Source organism: Leguminivora glycinivorella, chromosome 17 (genome assembly GCF_023078275.1).
Source record: "Leguminivora glycinivorella isolate SPB_JAAS2020 chromosome 17, LegGlyc_1.1, whole genome shotgun sequence".
NCBI classification, from domain to species: domain Eukaryota; kingdom Metazoa; phylum Arthropoda; class Insecta; order Lepidoptera; family Tortricidae; genus Leguminivora; species Leguminivora glycinivorella.
Window position 1 is genome coordinate 12,665,362 of NC_062987.1, and position 16,413 is coordinate 12,681,774.

Consider the following 16,413-nt stretch of genomic DNA (forward strand, 5'->3'; position numbering starts at 1 on the left):
GACGAGGAAGCGCTCGTGCGTGTACTTGCGGTTGCCCTCCTCGCGCAGGTGGCAGGCGCGGCACAGCTCCTCGTCGCGGGGCTCGTCTTCCATCCTTATTACACAACTAGAGAGTGACAGAGACAGAAGTGTTGTTACTCACGGCGGCAGTTGCAGTTGGCGCAGACGAGGAAGCGCTCGTGCGTGTACTTGCGGTTGCCCTCCTCGCGCAGGTGGCAGGCGCGGCACAGCTCCTCGTCGCGGGGCTCGTCTTCCATCCTTATTACACAACTAGAGAGTGACAGAGACAGAAGTGTTGTTACTCACGGCGGCAGTTGCAGTTGGCGCAGACGAGGAAGCGCTCGTGCGTGTACTTGCGGTTGCCCTCCTCGCGCAGGTGGCAGGCGCGGCACAGCTCCTCGTCGCGGGGCTCGTCTTCCATCCTTATTACACAACTAGAGAGTGACAGAGACAGAAGTGTTGTTACTCACGGCGGCAGTTGCAGTTGGTGCAGACGAGGAAGCGCTCGTGCGTGTACTTGCGGTTGCCCTCCTCGCGCAGGTGGCAGGCGCGGCACAGCTCCTCGTCGCGGGGCTCGTCTTCCATCCTTATTACACAACTAGAGAGTGACAGAGACAGAAGTGTTGTTACTCACGGCGGCAGTTGCAGTTGGCGCAGACGAGGAAGCGCTCGTGCGTGTACTTGCGGTTGCCCTCCTCGCGCAGGTGACAGGCGCGGCACAGCTCCTCGTCGCGGGGCTCCTCTTTAGGTTCCACCATGCTGCTGCTCCGCTTTACTTTCATTAGCTTCTTTCGCTGTGACAGAAAAACGTTTCCATTGGATATCCATTTATTATTAACATATCGGAATGGGAAACATATACGAAACGAATTTCATACCAGCTACAATTTAGGGTGTTGCTAATTTTATCTAAGTTAAAATGTTCTATGTCTCAGCTCTTATCTATTGTTATCTGCCACTAAATTTATAAGTAAGGGCCGGTACAGACATACTGTAACCTACTGTGCAATTAACGTGCAGTGCTCATATAAATTTCACAAAAATAACATTTTCGAAGGCAAAAAACTTGTATGTAGCAAAATAGTCGGATAGAGGGTATATAGTGTGTGCATGGTTTTACCTTAGGCGGCTGGTGGCGGCTGTTGTCGTCACTGGAGTCGGAGTTGGAGCCCCAGTCGGGCTCCGACTCCGAGCTCGACTCGCACGGCGACGGCGGCGCCGGCGGCGCGGCCACCACCGTGTTCAGCGGGAAGTATCTGAGGGAAATATTAAGGTTATCACAGATTTTGAGTCAAAGCTCGGCCACACATGCGCGTTTTGATAGCGTAGGCGGAGCAGTAGCGGAGCGCAACGATAGCGGTGCGCCGGACGAACGCTGGCGTTGCGCTCGGCGGTCGCTGGCGGCAACTAACGAGCGCGGATTGCAAGCGGACGTTCCGCCGGCGCACCGCTATCATTGCGCTCCGCTATCAAGACGCTTTATGTGTGGCGGAGGCTTTAGATAGAAAAAACAAGTTCATTCTATTTGTATGACGGCCGAGCGTGTCAGATTTTCTACTGAAGTTGTTACTTGCTTGTGATTTGAAATATGTCTCAGGCCCTTGAGTGTTCATAATTTTTCGTGTTGTTGCAATTAAATATCACGTAAAGGGCATTTTCTGATCCGAACGTGTCAGATTATTGTTAAGTTTGTAGTTGGTGACAATCAGCGCCATCTCATTGCGCTTGCGCAGTAAATGTCCTGATTATAACTTGAGAAGGCCATGTTGCAGTAGAGGGTAGACAGTAAGATGCTCACCTCAGCTGCTCCGGAGTATAGTATCTGTAGGTGTGCTGGTACTGGCCGGGCAGCAGCGCGTGCGGGTAGAAGCCCGCTGGGGGCTGCACGTGTGTGGCGGGATTCTTGATGGGTGTGCGGCGCCGCTGCACGGTCATGGACTGCAGGTCGGCGCACGCGCCCCGTCGGAGCGAGTTGAGCCGCGTGTTCCACTCGCTCGCAGACGCTATCGCTGCCGCCGCCATGTCCTGGCGAAACGAATTTATGTCAGTTACAAGTCGACTATCGGCTAACTGTGATTTCATTCCCAGGCAGGAGGAAACGACTGTGAAACTAACTGGGATCTTGGCGTGTAGGTATTGTCGATTCGTTCGATAAGTGTGTCTGTCTGTACTATGCGCGGCTGTCTTGCTTGGCAAATATTGTGACTATCCTATTAAAATTACGCCAGGAATTAAAAAATAACTCTTTTTTTTTTAATACGCTCATCCCATACACAACACATGCTTGTTTAAACAACTAAGTACCTACCACAATTTTAATTACACTTTTTCATTGACCACAGCAGCAAAAACAAAACATATTTTAACAGCAGCCCAAAACACATACCTGCCGGGTCTTCTCCGGGTCAACCTTAGGCGGTTCAGGTTTATCAGAGGACTTGTCCGAGATCTTCATCTCGACCCGGTCCACCCTCACTTCAGGCTTCTCGGGCTCCTGAGCGACGGCGATCTGCCGCTCGCGCTGGTGCGACCGGTACTCCTCGTATTTGTGAGGGTAGTCTGATAGCATGATGTCTAGGACTTCGCTGGCGTCCACTGCTGTGATACCTGACAAATAAAATGCAACATAATAACTTTTGCAAATGTGGGTTTGCCATTTTTTTCAAAGTTGTCCACCCCACTTTTTTTGTAACATGGGTATTTTTTACGCGATTCATACTCAGAATCGCGAGTTCTTTCGATCCTGAGAGGAGAAAAAAATTGTCCCAAGATTTCCATACATTTTTCAAACCTTCCATTCCGTTACCGCCATACAAAATGTATGAACTAATGGTAACGGAAATGGAAAAAAACCTTGGGACACTCTTTTTCTCCTATTAGGATTGAAAGAACTCGCGATTCTGAGTGGATACCACATAAAAATTTCCAAAAGAAAGTGCGGTGGATAACTTTGAAAAAAAAAATGACCCACTTACAAGTGGGCCATTTTTTTATAATGGCCATTTTTTTGAAGAAGTGACGTGACGCCAGCGTCACATGCTCGTGCTCCAACACTAATTTTAGGGAAGTGAGGGATTAGAAAGACAAAAAGCAGCATATGTCAGTCTCCATCCCTTTAACTATCTCCACATACAAACAAACACACACACTTTCTCATTTATAATATTAGTATAGATATAATGTAGTGGAATTAGTTAAGGTATTTCCAATACAGGGGTGACATAGTCACTGTGTGGCTTTTTTCCTTAAATCTTAATAAATATAAAAAAAGCACTGACAAATAGAAGTGAAGAGGAGTGAAGGGGGCAAAGTGGTTGTTAAACCGGAAATGCTAATATTGATAGTTCTTTAGTAGAATTTTGAGGTTTGCGAGGATTGAACAAAGAACGTTTACGAAGGTTAAACAAATCTTGCCACTGAGTGAAACAAAACTTGGCGCCATCTGTCATAACCTTTGCGTGTGCCTCCTCATCGTTTGACTGTGGACATGATTGACTTACCAAGGTCGCAAAGAGCTTCAGTCACAATGCCCTTCCGGAGGATGTAGTCGCGTTCTTCGCCACCCACGGTGCGCCGCTTAAGCTCAGGGTAGCGCCGCTTGAAACTCTTCACACCGAGGAACATTGCTACCTGCTCTTGAACCATCATCACCTGGAATAAATGGAATAAATAAATAAAGAGGTGACGGGAAACCACGAGCCAGATGGCCGGACGACACAAAAAACGGTAGGGCCGACTTGGCACAGAACCGTCGCATATAGGTTCAGGTTCGAATCCCGGTAAGGGCATTAATTTGGGTGATGAGCACAGATATTTGTTCCTGAGTCATGGATGTTTTCTATGTATATGTATGTATTTATCTACATAAGTATGTATATCGTCGGTTAGCACCCATAGTACAAGCTTTGCTTAGTTTGGGGCTAGGTTGATCTGTGTAAGGTGTCCTCCAATATTTATTTATTGGATGGCCGGACGACAGAAAAGACGGCAGGGCCGACATGGCACAAAACCGCCGCATATAGAACGGAATGGAAATTCATGAAAGAGGCATATGTTCAGTAGTGGACGCGAATATGCTGAGAAGAGAGAAGAGAAATAAATAAAATAAAATAAACAAATATTGGGGGGACAGCCCGGGACACCTTACATAGATCAACTTAGCCCCAAACTAGGCAAAGCTTGTACTATGGGTGAGGCGACGATATACTTACTTATATAAATAAATACATACTTATATACATAGAAAACATCCACGGCTTAGGATCAAATATGTGCTCAATTGCTCATCACACAAATAAATGCCCTTTACCGGGATTCGAACCCGGGATCGCGGCTTAGCAGGCAGGGTCACTAGTGACTATGCACTAGGCTAGACCGGTCGGAATGTATTTTAAATGAGAAAATATTACAATAAACATGTTTATAAAATACATCACGTTAGATAAAGCCCGTCTAATTTTATCAATAACGATTCCATAAATACAGAGGCGTATTAGGGATTTGGCCCAGTGGGCCTATATTTTGTTAAAGGAAAAACCTACATTGCTGCACGTACAAATACCTGTCGTACCGGGCTCTAAGCTAAATACACCCCGACTAACTAAATACTATCAGTAACTGCATGGGCGACAGAGCATCGCTCGGAGTTCGAAAACGCGAAAATTCGCGTGTCCCGGGACCTACGACTAAGCTACATCGATTTTTCACTCCCGAAAACCCCCACGTAACAAATTTCAACGAAATCATTAGCTGTTTCCGAGACCAAAAGAATTGCTCGTTTAAAGATATCAAATTAGGTATATTCTGTCAAACAAGTCTGTCAGTAAATAAGAACTAAGAAAACTATAGGTATCCTTTTCTCTAGCACCCTAAAGAAAAGGATGCATATAGTTTTCTTTGTTCTTATTTACTGACAGACTTGGTTGACAGAGTTTAGATATTATGTAATACATACAATACAATCACGCCTGTATCCCATAAAGGGGTAGGCACTACTCAAGTTTCAGTGCCACTCAAAGGGAAATAAAAAAAAGTTGAAGAAAACGAAATTGTGACATTGCAGTGACAGGCTACGCTACGCCTACGCCACAATTTAACTCATATTCAACGGTCGGGAAGTTAAATACTTAACCCGTCACCACACGGAATTATTAATGTACTAAAAATTTAAAAATCATCAAGTAACAAATTATTCGCGATATCAATGCTGTAGGTAAGAAGTTTAAACTTAGAACTTGTGTTGCAAAATTTACCTGATGTTCAGCACTTGGGTTTTCTGGAGGGGGCCACATGTATTCTTTAACATCAGCAGCCGTCCAAACTTTATTACTGAAAATTTTAAAAATGCTTGTAATTATTCACGATTGTTTACTACAAAAAATCTACTGTTATATTACAATAAAACTAATATTTACCTGTCAAACAAGTCTGCGAACTTTGATTTCCTCATTTTACTACTACTTTCGTTTGTAGAGCTTTTTACAGAACTCTGAGAGTCTTCGTCTAACAAGTGTGAGGGTCTGAAATAATAAATAACCATATTTAAAAATATACTCATCCGGCGCCATATTACTTTGACATTTCCTTTTAGAAAAAAATAATAATATTGTTTTTAGAAATATAGATGGTCAACCAAATCTTATCACTAAATAATTTTTAAGAAAAAAAAAACCGCCGCCTTTGGGGTTCTGGTGAAAGCTACTTGCGAATGTTGGATTATGTAGAAATGTGTAGGTATTTTTTTAAACTGCTATTAATGCTTTAATTATTTGATGGCAACAAAAATCTATATACGTATACCGTTAAGGTTTGAGGAGTTTCCTGAATTCCTCATGAATCCGATTATAAGAAATCGAAGCTTGACAAAATTTGACTAGAAAACTCAATATGCTTAACAAACATAACTAAATAAATGTTACTGTTCTGAACTTAAATGCATGCTGTTCTTATAAAAATACCAAAGTCACTTTAAGTGTGCCGTTCAAATTTGAGGAGTTCCGTTCTGACCATCATCAGCACTTCCACTGCACCAAATGTCACTGTTCTGGACGTAAGTGCATGCTGTTCTTATAAAAATACCAAAGTCACTATAAGCGTGCCATTCAGATTTGAGGAGTACCGTTCTGACCATCATCAGGAGTTCCACTGCACCAAATGTCACTGTTCTGGACGTAAGGGCATGCTGTTTTTATAAAAATACCAAAGTCACTATAAGCGTGCCGTTCAGATTTGAGGAGTTCCGTTCTGACCATCATCAGCAGTTCCACTGCACCAAATGTCAATGTTCCGTACGTAAATGTATGCTGTTCCTTTAAAAACACAAAAATCACCATATGTATGCCTTTCAGATTTGAGGAGTTCCCTCGATTTCTCCAGGATCCCATCATCAATACTGGGTTCTGAGAAAAATGGGACCAATCTGTATGCATATACTATCAATCAAAAAAAAAAATTCAAAATCGGTCCAGTAACGACGTAACAGTAACGTAACGACGTCCAGTAACAAACAAAAAAATAAAATTAAAAAAAAATACAGACGAATTGAGAACCCCTTCCTTTGAGATTTAAGGCGGCGGTTAAAAAGACCGCAAATTTTTAAAATCACGGCTAGCAACACCGGGTTTTAACCCTTAAATGCATGATTTTTTTTCTTTTAACTAGAAATTAATAATGTGATAAACAATGGTTTTCTGACTCTAGGAAAAATAATAAAAAAATATTTAACATCGATTTTAATACTAAATCACTGTTAGAAGTAAAATAGGCTAAATCAATTTACTTATATAAATATATAATTACTAGTAAAATTTATAAGAAAATGTTTTTACTACTATTGAAAAAAGGTACACTATTTGAGAAACCCCTATGATAAAATGATTTTTAAACATAAAATAGTTACTAATGTCTGAAAAAATCTGCCTGAATCATGTACACAAAAATCACCATCATAGTTTTTACTGGTGTACCTTTGAAAAATACACGCCATTTTCTTAACATTTGAAGAGTTCCCTCGATTTCTCCAAGATCCCATCATCAGACCGTAGTTTTTGACTTTTGCCAATGGGACCATCTCGGGGTTATACCGTTCGATCAAAAAAATTTTTGAAAATCGGTCCACGATTCTCTTTTGAGATATCGAGTAACATATTTTTTAAACATAAAAAAAAAAACATTAGTCGAATTGAGACCCTCCTCCTTTTTTAGAAGTCGGTTAAAAAATATTAATAACATCGATTTTAATATTAAATCAGTGTTAGAACCTATCCAAAATAGGCTAAATCGTTACTTATATAAATATATAATTACTAAAAATTTATAAGAAAACTTTTACTACTATTAAAAAGGTACACTATTTGGGGAAACCCCTATGATAAAATGATTAAACATAAAATAGTTATTTTTGCACTTCTGAAAAAATCTGCCTGAATTGTATAAAATTGGTACCATCATCCAGTTTTTTCACACTTTTCCGCCGGTTTTTTCTTAAACGGACGGACGGACGGACGGAAACATTATTTCCAACCATTTAAGAACCCTAAAAATGGCGGAAAAGTGTGAAAAAACTGGATGATTATCCTACAGATCTAAGAAAAATAAATAAAAAAGTCCAGCTTATATTTTGGCTAGTTTATTAAAAAATACATGCATTGTAGCCAAATGGCAACAATATGCATTTAAGGGTTAAATTGTACGAAATTTGCGTTAGAACATTTTAACATTTTTATTGAAAAATGCTGTATGTCTTTGTTTAGTCAAGTTGGACTAAAAATTAATATCGTGACAGACAGGCATAATGTAGTAGTAGTAGTAGTAAAACACTTTATTGTACCAGAAAATAATACAACACACAGGAAAAAGAGCTTATTATAAGTACAAAGGCGAACTTATCCCTTTAAGGGATCATTAATGTTTCAGCGGTGTATAAATTTGAGGTTATAATTATTGTGTTTGCGGCTGTTTTTACATTGCTGCTTTTTGTTCGTTTCATGGGGATACCATACTTTAGTTTGCCGTACATTGCTACTGTCATAATCCGGTTGACAGATTATATTTTAGCACTTTATCGCAAAGGAAATCCGTGCCACACAGCCAGCTGAAAATACAGATATCAAACTGAAATTAGGATATTTTGTGTACTCACTTAGCAGGTGTAGCATTGTCATCCATCATACAAGTTTCCTCTTCGAATAATTGTACCGTCGTGGTAGCAGGTCCGCATACACGTCCGTAAATACCCATGGTCTCCTAAAATAATGTAAAGAAGTTTCTAATATGTATCCACTGATCAATATTATTACCTATTTAAAAAACGATTATATAGGTATTATCTACAGCAATAGTTCTGCGGCGAGACATCATTTAAATTAAAAGCCTTTCGAACCCGGTTCAGTTTCTATTTTTATTTTATCTAGCACGGCTTTAAATGTTTTAAAACTTTCAAATCAAACAATATTCATTGCGGATTTAATCTATCGGGGGGCCACCGGCTATTATGGCCGCTGTACACTTGTGGCCAACGGTTCCACCAACCCTTGGTGGATCCCCTTGGCCAAGCGTGTAGAGGGCTACTTGGCCGTATATTGGCAGTTGGCGCTAGCGCTGGCCGGCCAACCGATTGGTGTCGGTTTTTTGTCCACACATCAAAGGATCTTGGCGCCAATGGCCAACTGCGTTTACACGGTGGCGCTTCATTCAGTTTGTCGTCAGCCGTCAGAGGACAGTAGTGAAATATTTACGAAAGTAATAAGTTTATCTATGCCAATAATAGTATTGATTTTAGGAAATAAAATAACATTGCAAATATTTAATGTATTGCCTAAAAAAGATAAATGTGCTTATCATATTATTCAAAAAATTGTTAATATTTCAAATAATTTAATTTTACTACGGGGTTATTATTTTTTAATCAAATTTTGCTGACAACGTAAATGACCTAGAATTTCCTAGCCTTTTCCATTCCACTTCCATCTTTCATGAAGAGCCAATGCTAAGTGATCGGTTCGCCAATGTATAAACAGCGGCTCTTATCTTGGCCAAGGGGTTCCACCAAGGGTTGGTGCAACCGTTGGCCACATGTGTACAGCGGCCATTACACCCCACCGTCCACCAATGATCATCATTAAGAACGAGATCTCCCGCGTAAGCACCCACCTTCATGTACATAGCGCCGCGGCCGCCCCCGCGCCCCCGGCCGCGCCCGCGCGGGGTCCGGGCGGCGCCGCGCCCGCGCCCCCGCGCGAGCCTCGCCCGCGCCCGCCCCGCGTTCCGCCCCCCGGCGTCTCTGGAGACTTCATAAACGACTCTTCCAATTTAGGCAGTGTCGTTTCTAACACGACTTTCAACTCCTGAGTTTCTGGGAATATTTTCATATCGGTACCGCCGCAGGAGTCTCTACTCTTTCGACTGCTCAGGGGCGTGTTGCAAACGGAAGGCATTTTGTCGAGCGCCTCGGTCATCCGCGGCAGTTTCACCCGTGAGCTCGTCGGGTCGATCTCTTCGGGGGTTTTCTCCTCTTTGATAAAAAAGTTGTTAGCGGTTTCGACGATCGGTTCGGGTTCTTTGGGCGACGACGCCGGAGTGCGCTTCGCGCCGCGACCCCTTCCCCTTCCCCGAGGTTTCACCAGTATGGCCGGCCGATCCCTGAAAGTTGGTATAATATGTAGAATTAGTGAATTAAATAAACCGTTTGTATAAACACATTTCGAATTCGATTTCTAGATAATTATAAGTTTACAAACCTAGTTAATCTTAAAGATCGTTGTGGACGTTCTTCTAGCGCAGGTGTCGGTAAAATGACAACGGGTTTGGCGCCCTCCGATACGGGCAGCTTGCGCGGTCTGCCTCGCTTCTTCGGTTGCGGGGTAAACGGGACGCTTACGGCACTCGATACTTCATTCGTTTTTAAGTGATCAACTTCTAAAGGATCTTGAGATAATTCATCATTGGCCATGTTAAAGTCGTGGGATTCGGAGTTTTCATTTATAATCATTTCCTGTACTTGAACTGGATGTGAACTTTCGATGGCGATAACTTCTGTCACATCAGAACTGCCGGTTGATGTGCTAGAGTCTATCTCTATAGACTGAGTTTTTTCTACACAGTTCAGGGAATTCAGGGGCATGACCTGAATCTGCTTAGCTTGTAAATTTGACAGGATATTATGAAGCTTAGAATTACCATTTTTAGAACAGTTTTCATTGTTTAATAAAGAATGATTAACCGTTTTAGTGGGTTGTTTACAATCCAATCCTGTTTTAGCATCACAAGTAGCATTCTGAGGTTTCGAATTTACAGGGGATACTGTCAGAGCCTTATTAGACAGTAATTGTCCAAGCTTTAACCGCTTCGTTTCTAATACTGAAAGTTCTGGTTCCTTTTTCTGTTGCGGGCTAGTCTCAACGGAAGGAGGCCTCTTCCCAGCATTTCGCTTCATGGGAGGAGACATTTCTGATTCTTGAACAACTTTTGAACTACGTAACCTTTTTCCCAAGGCTACTGTGGGTGAAGTCTCAGCTAATCCTTTTCGTTTGCTATTTACAATACCTTTTCTTTGCTTGTCATTAACCATTTCTTGAGTATTTTCAGGTGAGCTACTATCTTGCACAGTTTCAGGTTTCTTAATGTCTTCTGTTATAATTTTGGCAGAAGGACCATGATCAGTCTTATTAATTTTCAAGATTATTCTTGGAGAATCTTGACCTGAGCTTTGAGTTGTGATTTTTTCTGAAATATTAATTTCTAAAGGTTTCGTAATGCTCTCATTTTCGGCTTTACCACGATTAAGGGATTTAGCATTTGTTGTAATGGAAGGTGTTTCATTTTGTGAATCATGAATGGGTGCATTACTTCTTTTTTTATCATGAGTTGGCTTTGAGTTCACTTTCTCAGTTTGATCACAATTCACAATACTTGTTGAGCCCTCTGGAGTTAGTTTTGTTTCTTCAGGCACAGTTGGATCACATTCTTCCGGTTCTTTTACTCTTGTATCTACATCTTTCTTTTTGTGCTCTAACAACTTCTTTAATAATGTACAATTTGATAAAGTTGTCTGCTTGACAGATGGTGTGTTTGTAGTAGGCTCATTATGTCCTGTTGCTACATTAGTATTTACATGTTCTTTCTTACTAGATACTGCAACTGAACTGTTTCCATCTAAATCATTACTCTGAGGAGGTTCCCTGTTTAGGGTACTTGATTCATTAGGAAGACAATTTTCCTTTGTTTTATGTTCTCTTGCGGTGGTAGGTATTGTTTCTTTTTTATGCAATGAATTAAACTTTTCAGTTTTTGGGACTTCTTGGCAATTTTCTGTAGGTTGTGTTATACTGGAGTCCTCAAAATGACAATTACTCAAATCATTTTTAACATGTTCATCTTCTAAGGGTTTGACAAGTGGTTTAATGTTAATTTTGGACACAACAGGTATGGTATCATTAATATTGTTAAAAACATGTTCAATCTTGTCATCTATATGATTGATTTTCATGTCAGGCTTTAAACTTTCATCACTTGATGCATCTGTAACAGCTTTCATATTGATTTTCATCACTAATGGAGGATTCTTCACATTCGCATCTTCAATATCTCTGCTTTTGGATTGTTCATTTTCATCAGGTTTAACCACAGGCTTTATATTAAGTTTGGTAATTGTTGTTTCTTTCTTAGGGGATGAAAGGTTTGAATTTTCTTCTGGTTTTATAATAGGTTTGATGTTAAGTTTAGTAACCACAGGTATGATACCTTCTGTTGAAGTATTTGGTTTGGCAATATCTTCATCGGGTGCAGGTTTTAATATAGGTTTAATATTTAATTTTGTAACAACAGGTATATCAGTATTGTCGTCACTTGAATTTCCTGTTTCAGAGGACTGGTTTTCAGTATCTTTCATATTTTCATCTTCTAGTGGCTTAACTATAGGCTTAATATTAAGTTTAGTAACAACAGGTATACTATTTTCATCACTGTCTGCATTCCATTCATCACAGTCTTTTTGTTCTGAAGATTTTTCTTCAGGATGTTTTAATGGTTTTATATTTAACTTAGTAACTTTAGGGATATCTTCTATACTAGAATCAAATTCACTATCCTTAGGTTTTAGTATAGGTTTTATATTTAGTTTTGAAACTACAGGAACTTCATCTTTTATTTCTTCAGATGCTTCACCATCTGTAGGTTTCAAAATGGGTTTAATATTCAATTTTGTTACTACAGGAATTTGTTCTAGGCTGTCACATTTTGATACTGACTTCTTCGAGATGGATCAATATCAGTTTTAAGAACTGGTTTAATTGTGATTTTGGGGATGTGTGTAGTCTCTTTAATCTCTCCACTAGTATCAGCACAGTCTGTTGTTTTAGTTTTAGATATTTTAACATCAGAATGGTCAGCTATGCTGTCTTTGCCAGGATTTTCTACAGATTTTACTGGTTTTATTGTCAGTTTCGGACTTAGTTGACTGTCAGACTTAGCCACAGTTTTTATTGTCAATTTTGGTATTTTGTCCACTTTTTCTTCTGACGGGCTAACAACTAACTTCAGTTTAGAATCTGAGGCTTCCTGGTCAGGCTGCTGTAGACCTTTTATTGTAAGCTTAGGTACAGGTTGGTCTGTGTAGAACTTGCCCTCACCATCAGTGCCAGGTTTGCCAAGCTTTATGGTAACTTTTGGTATGGTGTCAGAAGGTCCCTGATCTGAGGTGGATGCCTGATCTGATGTGCTTGTTTCATCATTTTCTGAACATTCTGATTCAGATATTTCACTACTACTAGATTTTCTGTGGATATCATTTATTTTCTCTGGCGGTCTGAGAATTGGTTTTATATTGATTTTTGTAATGTTAGGTATTGGCTCGCCACTTTTGGCGATTTCTGTTTTTACCTCATCTTCAGCAGGTGGCTTTATGGGTTTTATAGTTAATTTAGGGATGGGAGACTTTATTTCTTCTGGTTGTTTTCCACCTAATTTTATAGTTAATTTAGGAATCTGCTTTGATGTCTCTGGAGAATCCTGAGCAGGTTCAGGACAGGGATGTTTATCAATTTGTTTGTTTGTATCATTAATTATAGGTTCTGGTACATTTGATACAGACAAATTAAGTTTAATAGGGGGAACTTTCATATGAACATCCTCATTTTGACTTATGCTCTTGTCTGTGTCTTCATTAACCTGTGGTCTTAATTCCTCTGATGAATGGCTTGGTTGTTCATTTTCTTTACTTACAACTGGAGTTTTGTTAGTCAATTTATTGATAGTTTCAACAGTTGATTCTGATTGACAGCCTTGGCTAGGCTCTACTTTATCTACCTCATCTATTGATTCAGTTGTACTAATGCAATCTGATGAACATGAAGCTGTCACCGTTGATGGTATAGTAGGTGATGAAGTTGATGGAGCCTCACTCTCAGGTGTAACTGGTTGACTTTGTGATTTTTCACTTTGACTTGTTGACGGTGTAATTTTCTGTCTTACTAACTTGATTTTCTTAGCAGGTGTTGATGATGTCTCTGCTTTACAGACACTAATTTCACTTACATTGCTACTTTCAACATCTTTTACATTACCATGTACAGGGGGGATGATGTCTGAAGAACTAGACACATCTTTTGCTACACTTTCACAGCTTGTCTGTCCAACATTATTATCACTAACTTGGGAATCAACAGTAGAGGAGACAGTAGTGTCCGGACGGCGATCATATGGTGTGGGCCGAATAAGTCTGCGACGCAAAGGTGATCTTGTTGCCGGCTCCTGTGTCCCTTCACTTACACTAACATCACTTGATGTAGATTCCACACTTTCAACAGCCACATTGTCTCTGTTGTCACTGGAAGTCACATGCTTCACTGTCCGGTCATTTGATTCACATTCACTAATCTCACAAACACTTGGTACAGTTTCTACACTGCTGGAAGGAATATTTACAGCTGAGCAAGTGCTAGCCGCCTCTACATTCAGATTTTGTGCCTCTGGGGCAATTGTTTCTGCAGGTACAGATATTTCAGGCACAGATGAACTAGCCTGGGGTTCTATGTTACTAGTATTAGTGTCTACAGAAACTGAACTTTCAGATATGTTGTTATCTACTGGGGTTTCAGGTAAGATCTCAGGCGCACTTTCACATTTGACACCAGACCCAGGGGCCACCACAGATTCAATTTGTGGGTCTTCAATGTTCTGTGATGTACTAGCACCTTCTTCTAGTTGAGGAATGCTGGGCTGTGGTAAGTGTTCACTGGCGGGCGCCTCTTGCGGCGGAGGCTCACTCGGGGCTGGCGGCGCGGCAGGTGTGGGAGGAGAAGTTGCAGGTTCGTCACATTCAGCCGACAATGGAACTCGTTTCGGTGCTCCAGGTCCGTCACAAATTTCGTCAATCATGTCCAAAATCGCTTCCGTGCTCGCATTGTTGTCGTGCGTCGATGGCGATGGGACGCTGTCACCGTCGAAGTTATCCTCCGACATCGTTCCGGACTCGCACGGCGTTTGGGCCCCCGATGCTTCGCGAGACGCATTGGCGGTCGCGTCGACCTCCTCGTTGAGCCCGAGGCCCTTTTCCCGCGCCGATGCACGGCGGGAAGCGTTCGTCGCGGCGCCCGCATCGTCTTCCGAACTCTCCATTATCTACTGTTTTGCGACGCTGTCATGTCTGAAATACAAAACGCTCGCTGGGTAATATTTACGTTACGAACGGGTAACCTGACGACGTGCGAGATTGACAAGCCACAGGCACCATTCTAATTCACCATAACGCTACTAAAATTTCTTCACGGGGTCCACAGTGATGATTAATATACGTACACATGTATATTATTTTCATATTCACAACGTTTCAATCTCGCTCGATTGACCGCGAGGTCATAGAAGCTATTTAACAGCGTAAACCGGCAAACAAAAAGCTTGTATACGCCATTTTTAAAACCAAAGACATGGCAGGTTTGTTCGTATTGGCCTATAAAAAATATCTTGAAGCAGACAGTTCGGCCATTGTCGTGTTGGTAAACTGCCGAAGCCCATAGATCGCTCCACTAGTGCTCTTTAGCTTGTAAAAAGAGTAATAAATATGGCGTTCGACATGTGTTAAAACGAGTCAGATAATACTTCTTCAATTTCTTTTTCGTATTGGATGTAGTGGGATTTTGCAGTATTTTTATAAATGGCAACAATCCATCCACTAAGGAACGGAAGCATAATTGAATACAATAAATGGGATTTTGTTTTAATTTTAGTGTAAGATACTGACAACATATTATTTTTGTACCAATATTATTAATTATGATTTTATGAATATAATATTATTTTTACTTTATACAGTAAAAAAACCGGCCAAGTGCGAGTCGGGCTCGCGCACAAAGGGTTCCGTAGCAGCAAACCAAAATTACAGTTAAATCAACCTATCTCAAAAACTATAAGAGATACTTTGATCAAACCAAAAATCGTTGAAAGAGTTAATTAGCATGCATCACCTCTATTTTTTTTAGAATTTTATACCCCGTAGTTATAAAAATAGAGGGGGGGGGGACATACTTTTTACGACTTTGAGAGCTGATATCTCAAAAACCGTTCACTTTAAGAAAAATGTTTTTTAGAAAACTTTATATCATTTTAAAAGACCTTTCCATTGATACCCCACACGGGTATGTACATCGAAAAAAAATTTTCATCCCTCAGTTACATGTATGGGGGGCCCCACCCCCAATTCTTTTTTTTACTATTTAGTGTCATAATTTTGTAGCGGTTCATACAACACATATTCCCATCAAATTTCATCACTGTAGTACTTATAGTTTCCGAGTAAATCGGCTGTGACAGACGGACAGACGGACAGACGGACAGACGGACAGACGGACATGACGAAACTATAAGGGTTCCGTTTTTGCCATTTTGGCTACGGAACCCTAAAAACCGGCCAAGTGCGAGTCGGGCTCGCGCACAAAGGGTTCCGTAGCAGCAAATATAATAAACTTATTATGTCAATTTATACACCTGCCAAAATTACAGTTAAATCAACCTATCTCAAAAACTATAAGAGATACTTTGATCAAACCAAAAATCGTTGAAAGAGTTAATTAGCATGCATCACCTCTATTTTTTTTAGAATTTTATACCCCGTAGTTATAAAAATAGAGGGGGGGGACATACTTTTTACGACTTTGAGAGCTGATATCTCAAAAACCGTTCACTTTAAGAAAAATGTTTTTTAGAAAACTTTATATCATTTTAAAAGACCTTTCCATTGATACCCCACACGGGTATGTACATCGAAAAAAAAAATTTTCATCCCTCAGTTACATGTATGGGGGCCCCACCCCCAATTCTTTTTTTTTTACTATTTAGTGTCATAATTTTGTAGCGGTTCATACAACACATATTCCCATCAAATTTCATCACTGTAGTACTTATAGTTTGACAGACGGACAG

At 40.6% G+C, this 16,413-nt stretch overlaps 1 protein-coding gene across 1 annotated transcript in view; it reads right to left on the minus strand.

The window, feature by feature from the left end:
• The window catches only part of LOC125235136 (nascent polypeptide-associated complex subunit alpha, muscle-specific form), a 28,320-nt gene extending 13,226 nt beyond the window's left edge, over nucleotides 1–15,094 (minus strand). The window contains 12 exon segments of the mRNA XM_048141580.1: nucleotides 635–794; nucleotides 1,121–1,256; nucleotides 1,799–2,025; nucleotides 2,387–2,607; nucleotides 3,501–3,651; nucleotides 5,253–5,328; nucleotides 5,415–5,519; nucleotides 8,141–8,244; nucleotides 9,151–9,216; nucleotides 9,219–9,639; nucleotides 9,738–12,229; nucleotides 12,232–15,094. Of these exon segments, the coding sequence (XP_047997537.1) occupies nucleotides 635–794; nucleotides 1,121–1,256; nucleotides 1,799–2,025; nucleotides 2,387–2,607; nucleotides 3,501–3,651; nucleotides 5,253–5,328; nucleotides 5,415–5,519; nucleotides 8,141–8,244; nucleotides 9,151–9,216; nucleotides 9,219–9,639; nucleotides 9,738–12,229; nucleotides 12,232–14,613 (6,541 nt within the window). The 5' untranslated portion in view covers nucleotides 14,614–15,094.
• Between the last annotated feature and the right edge of the window lie 1,319 nt (nucleotides 15,095–16,413).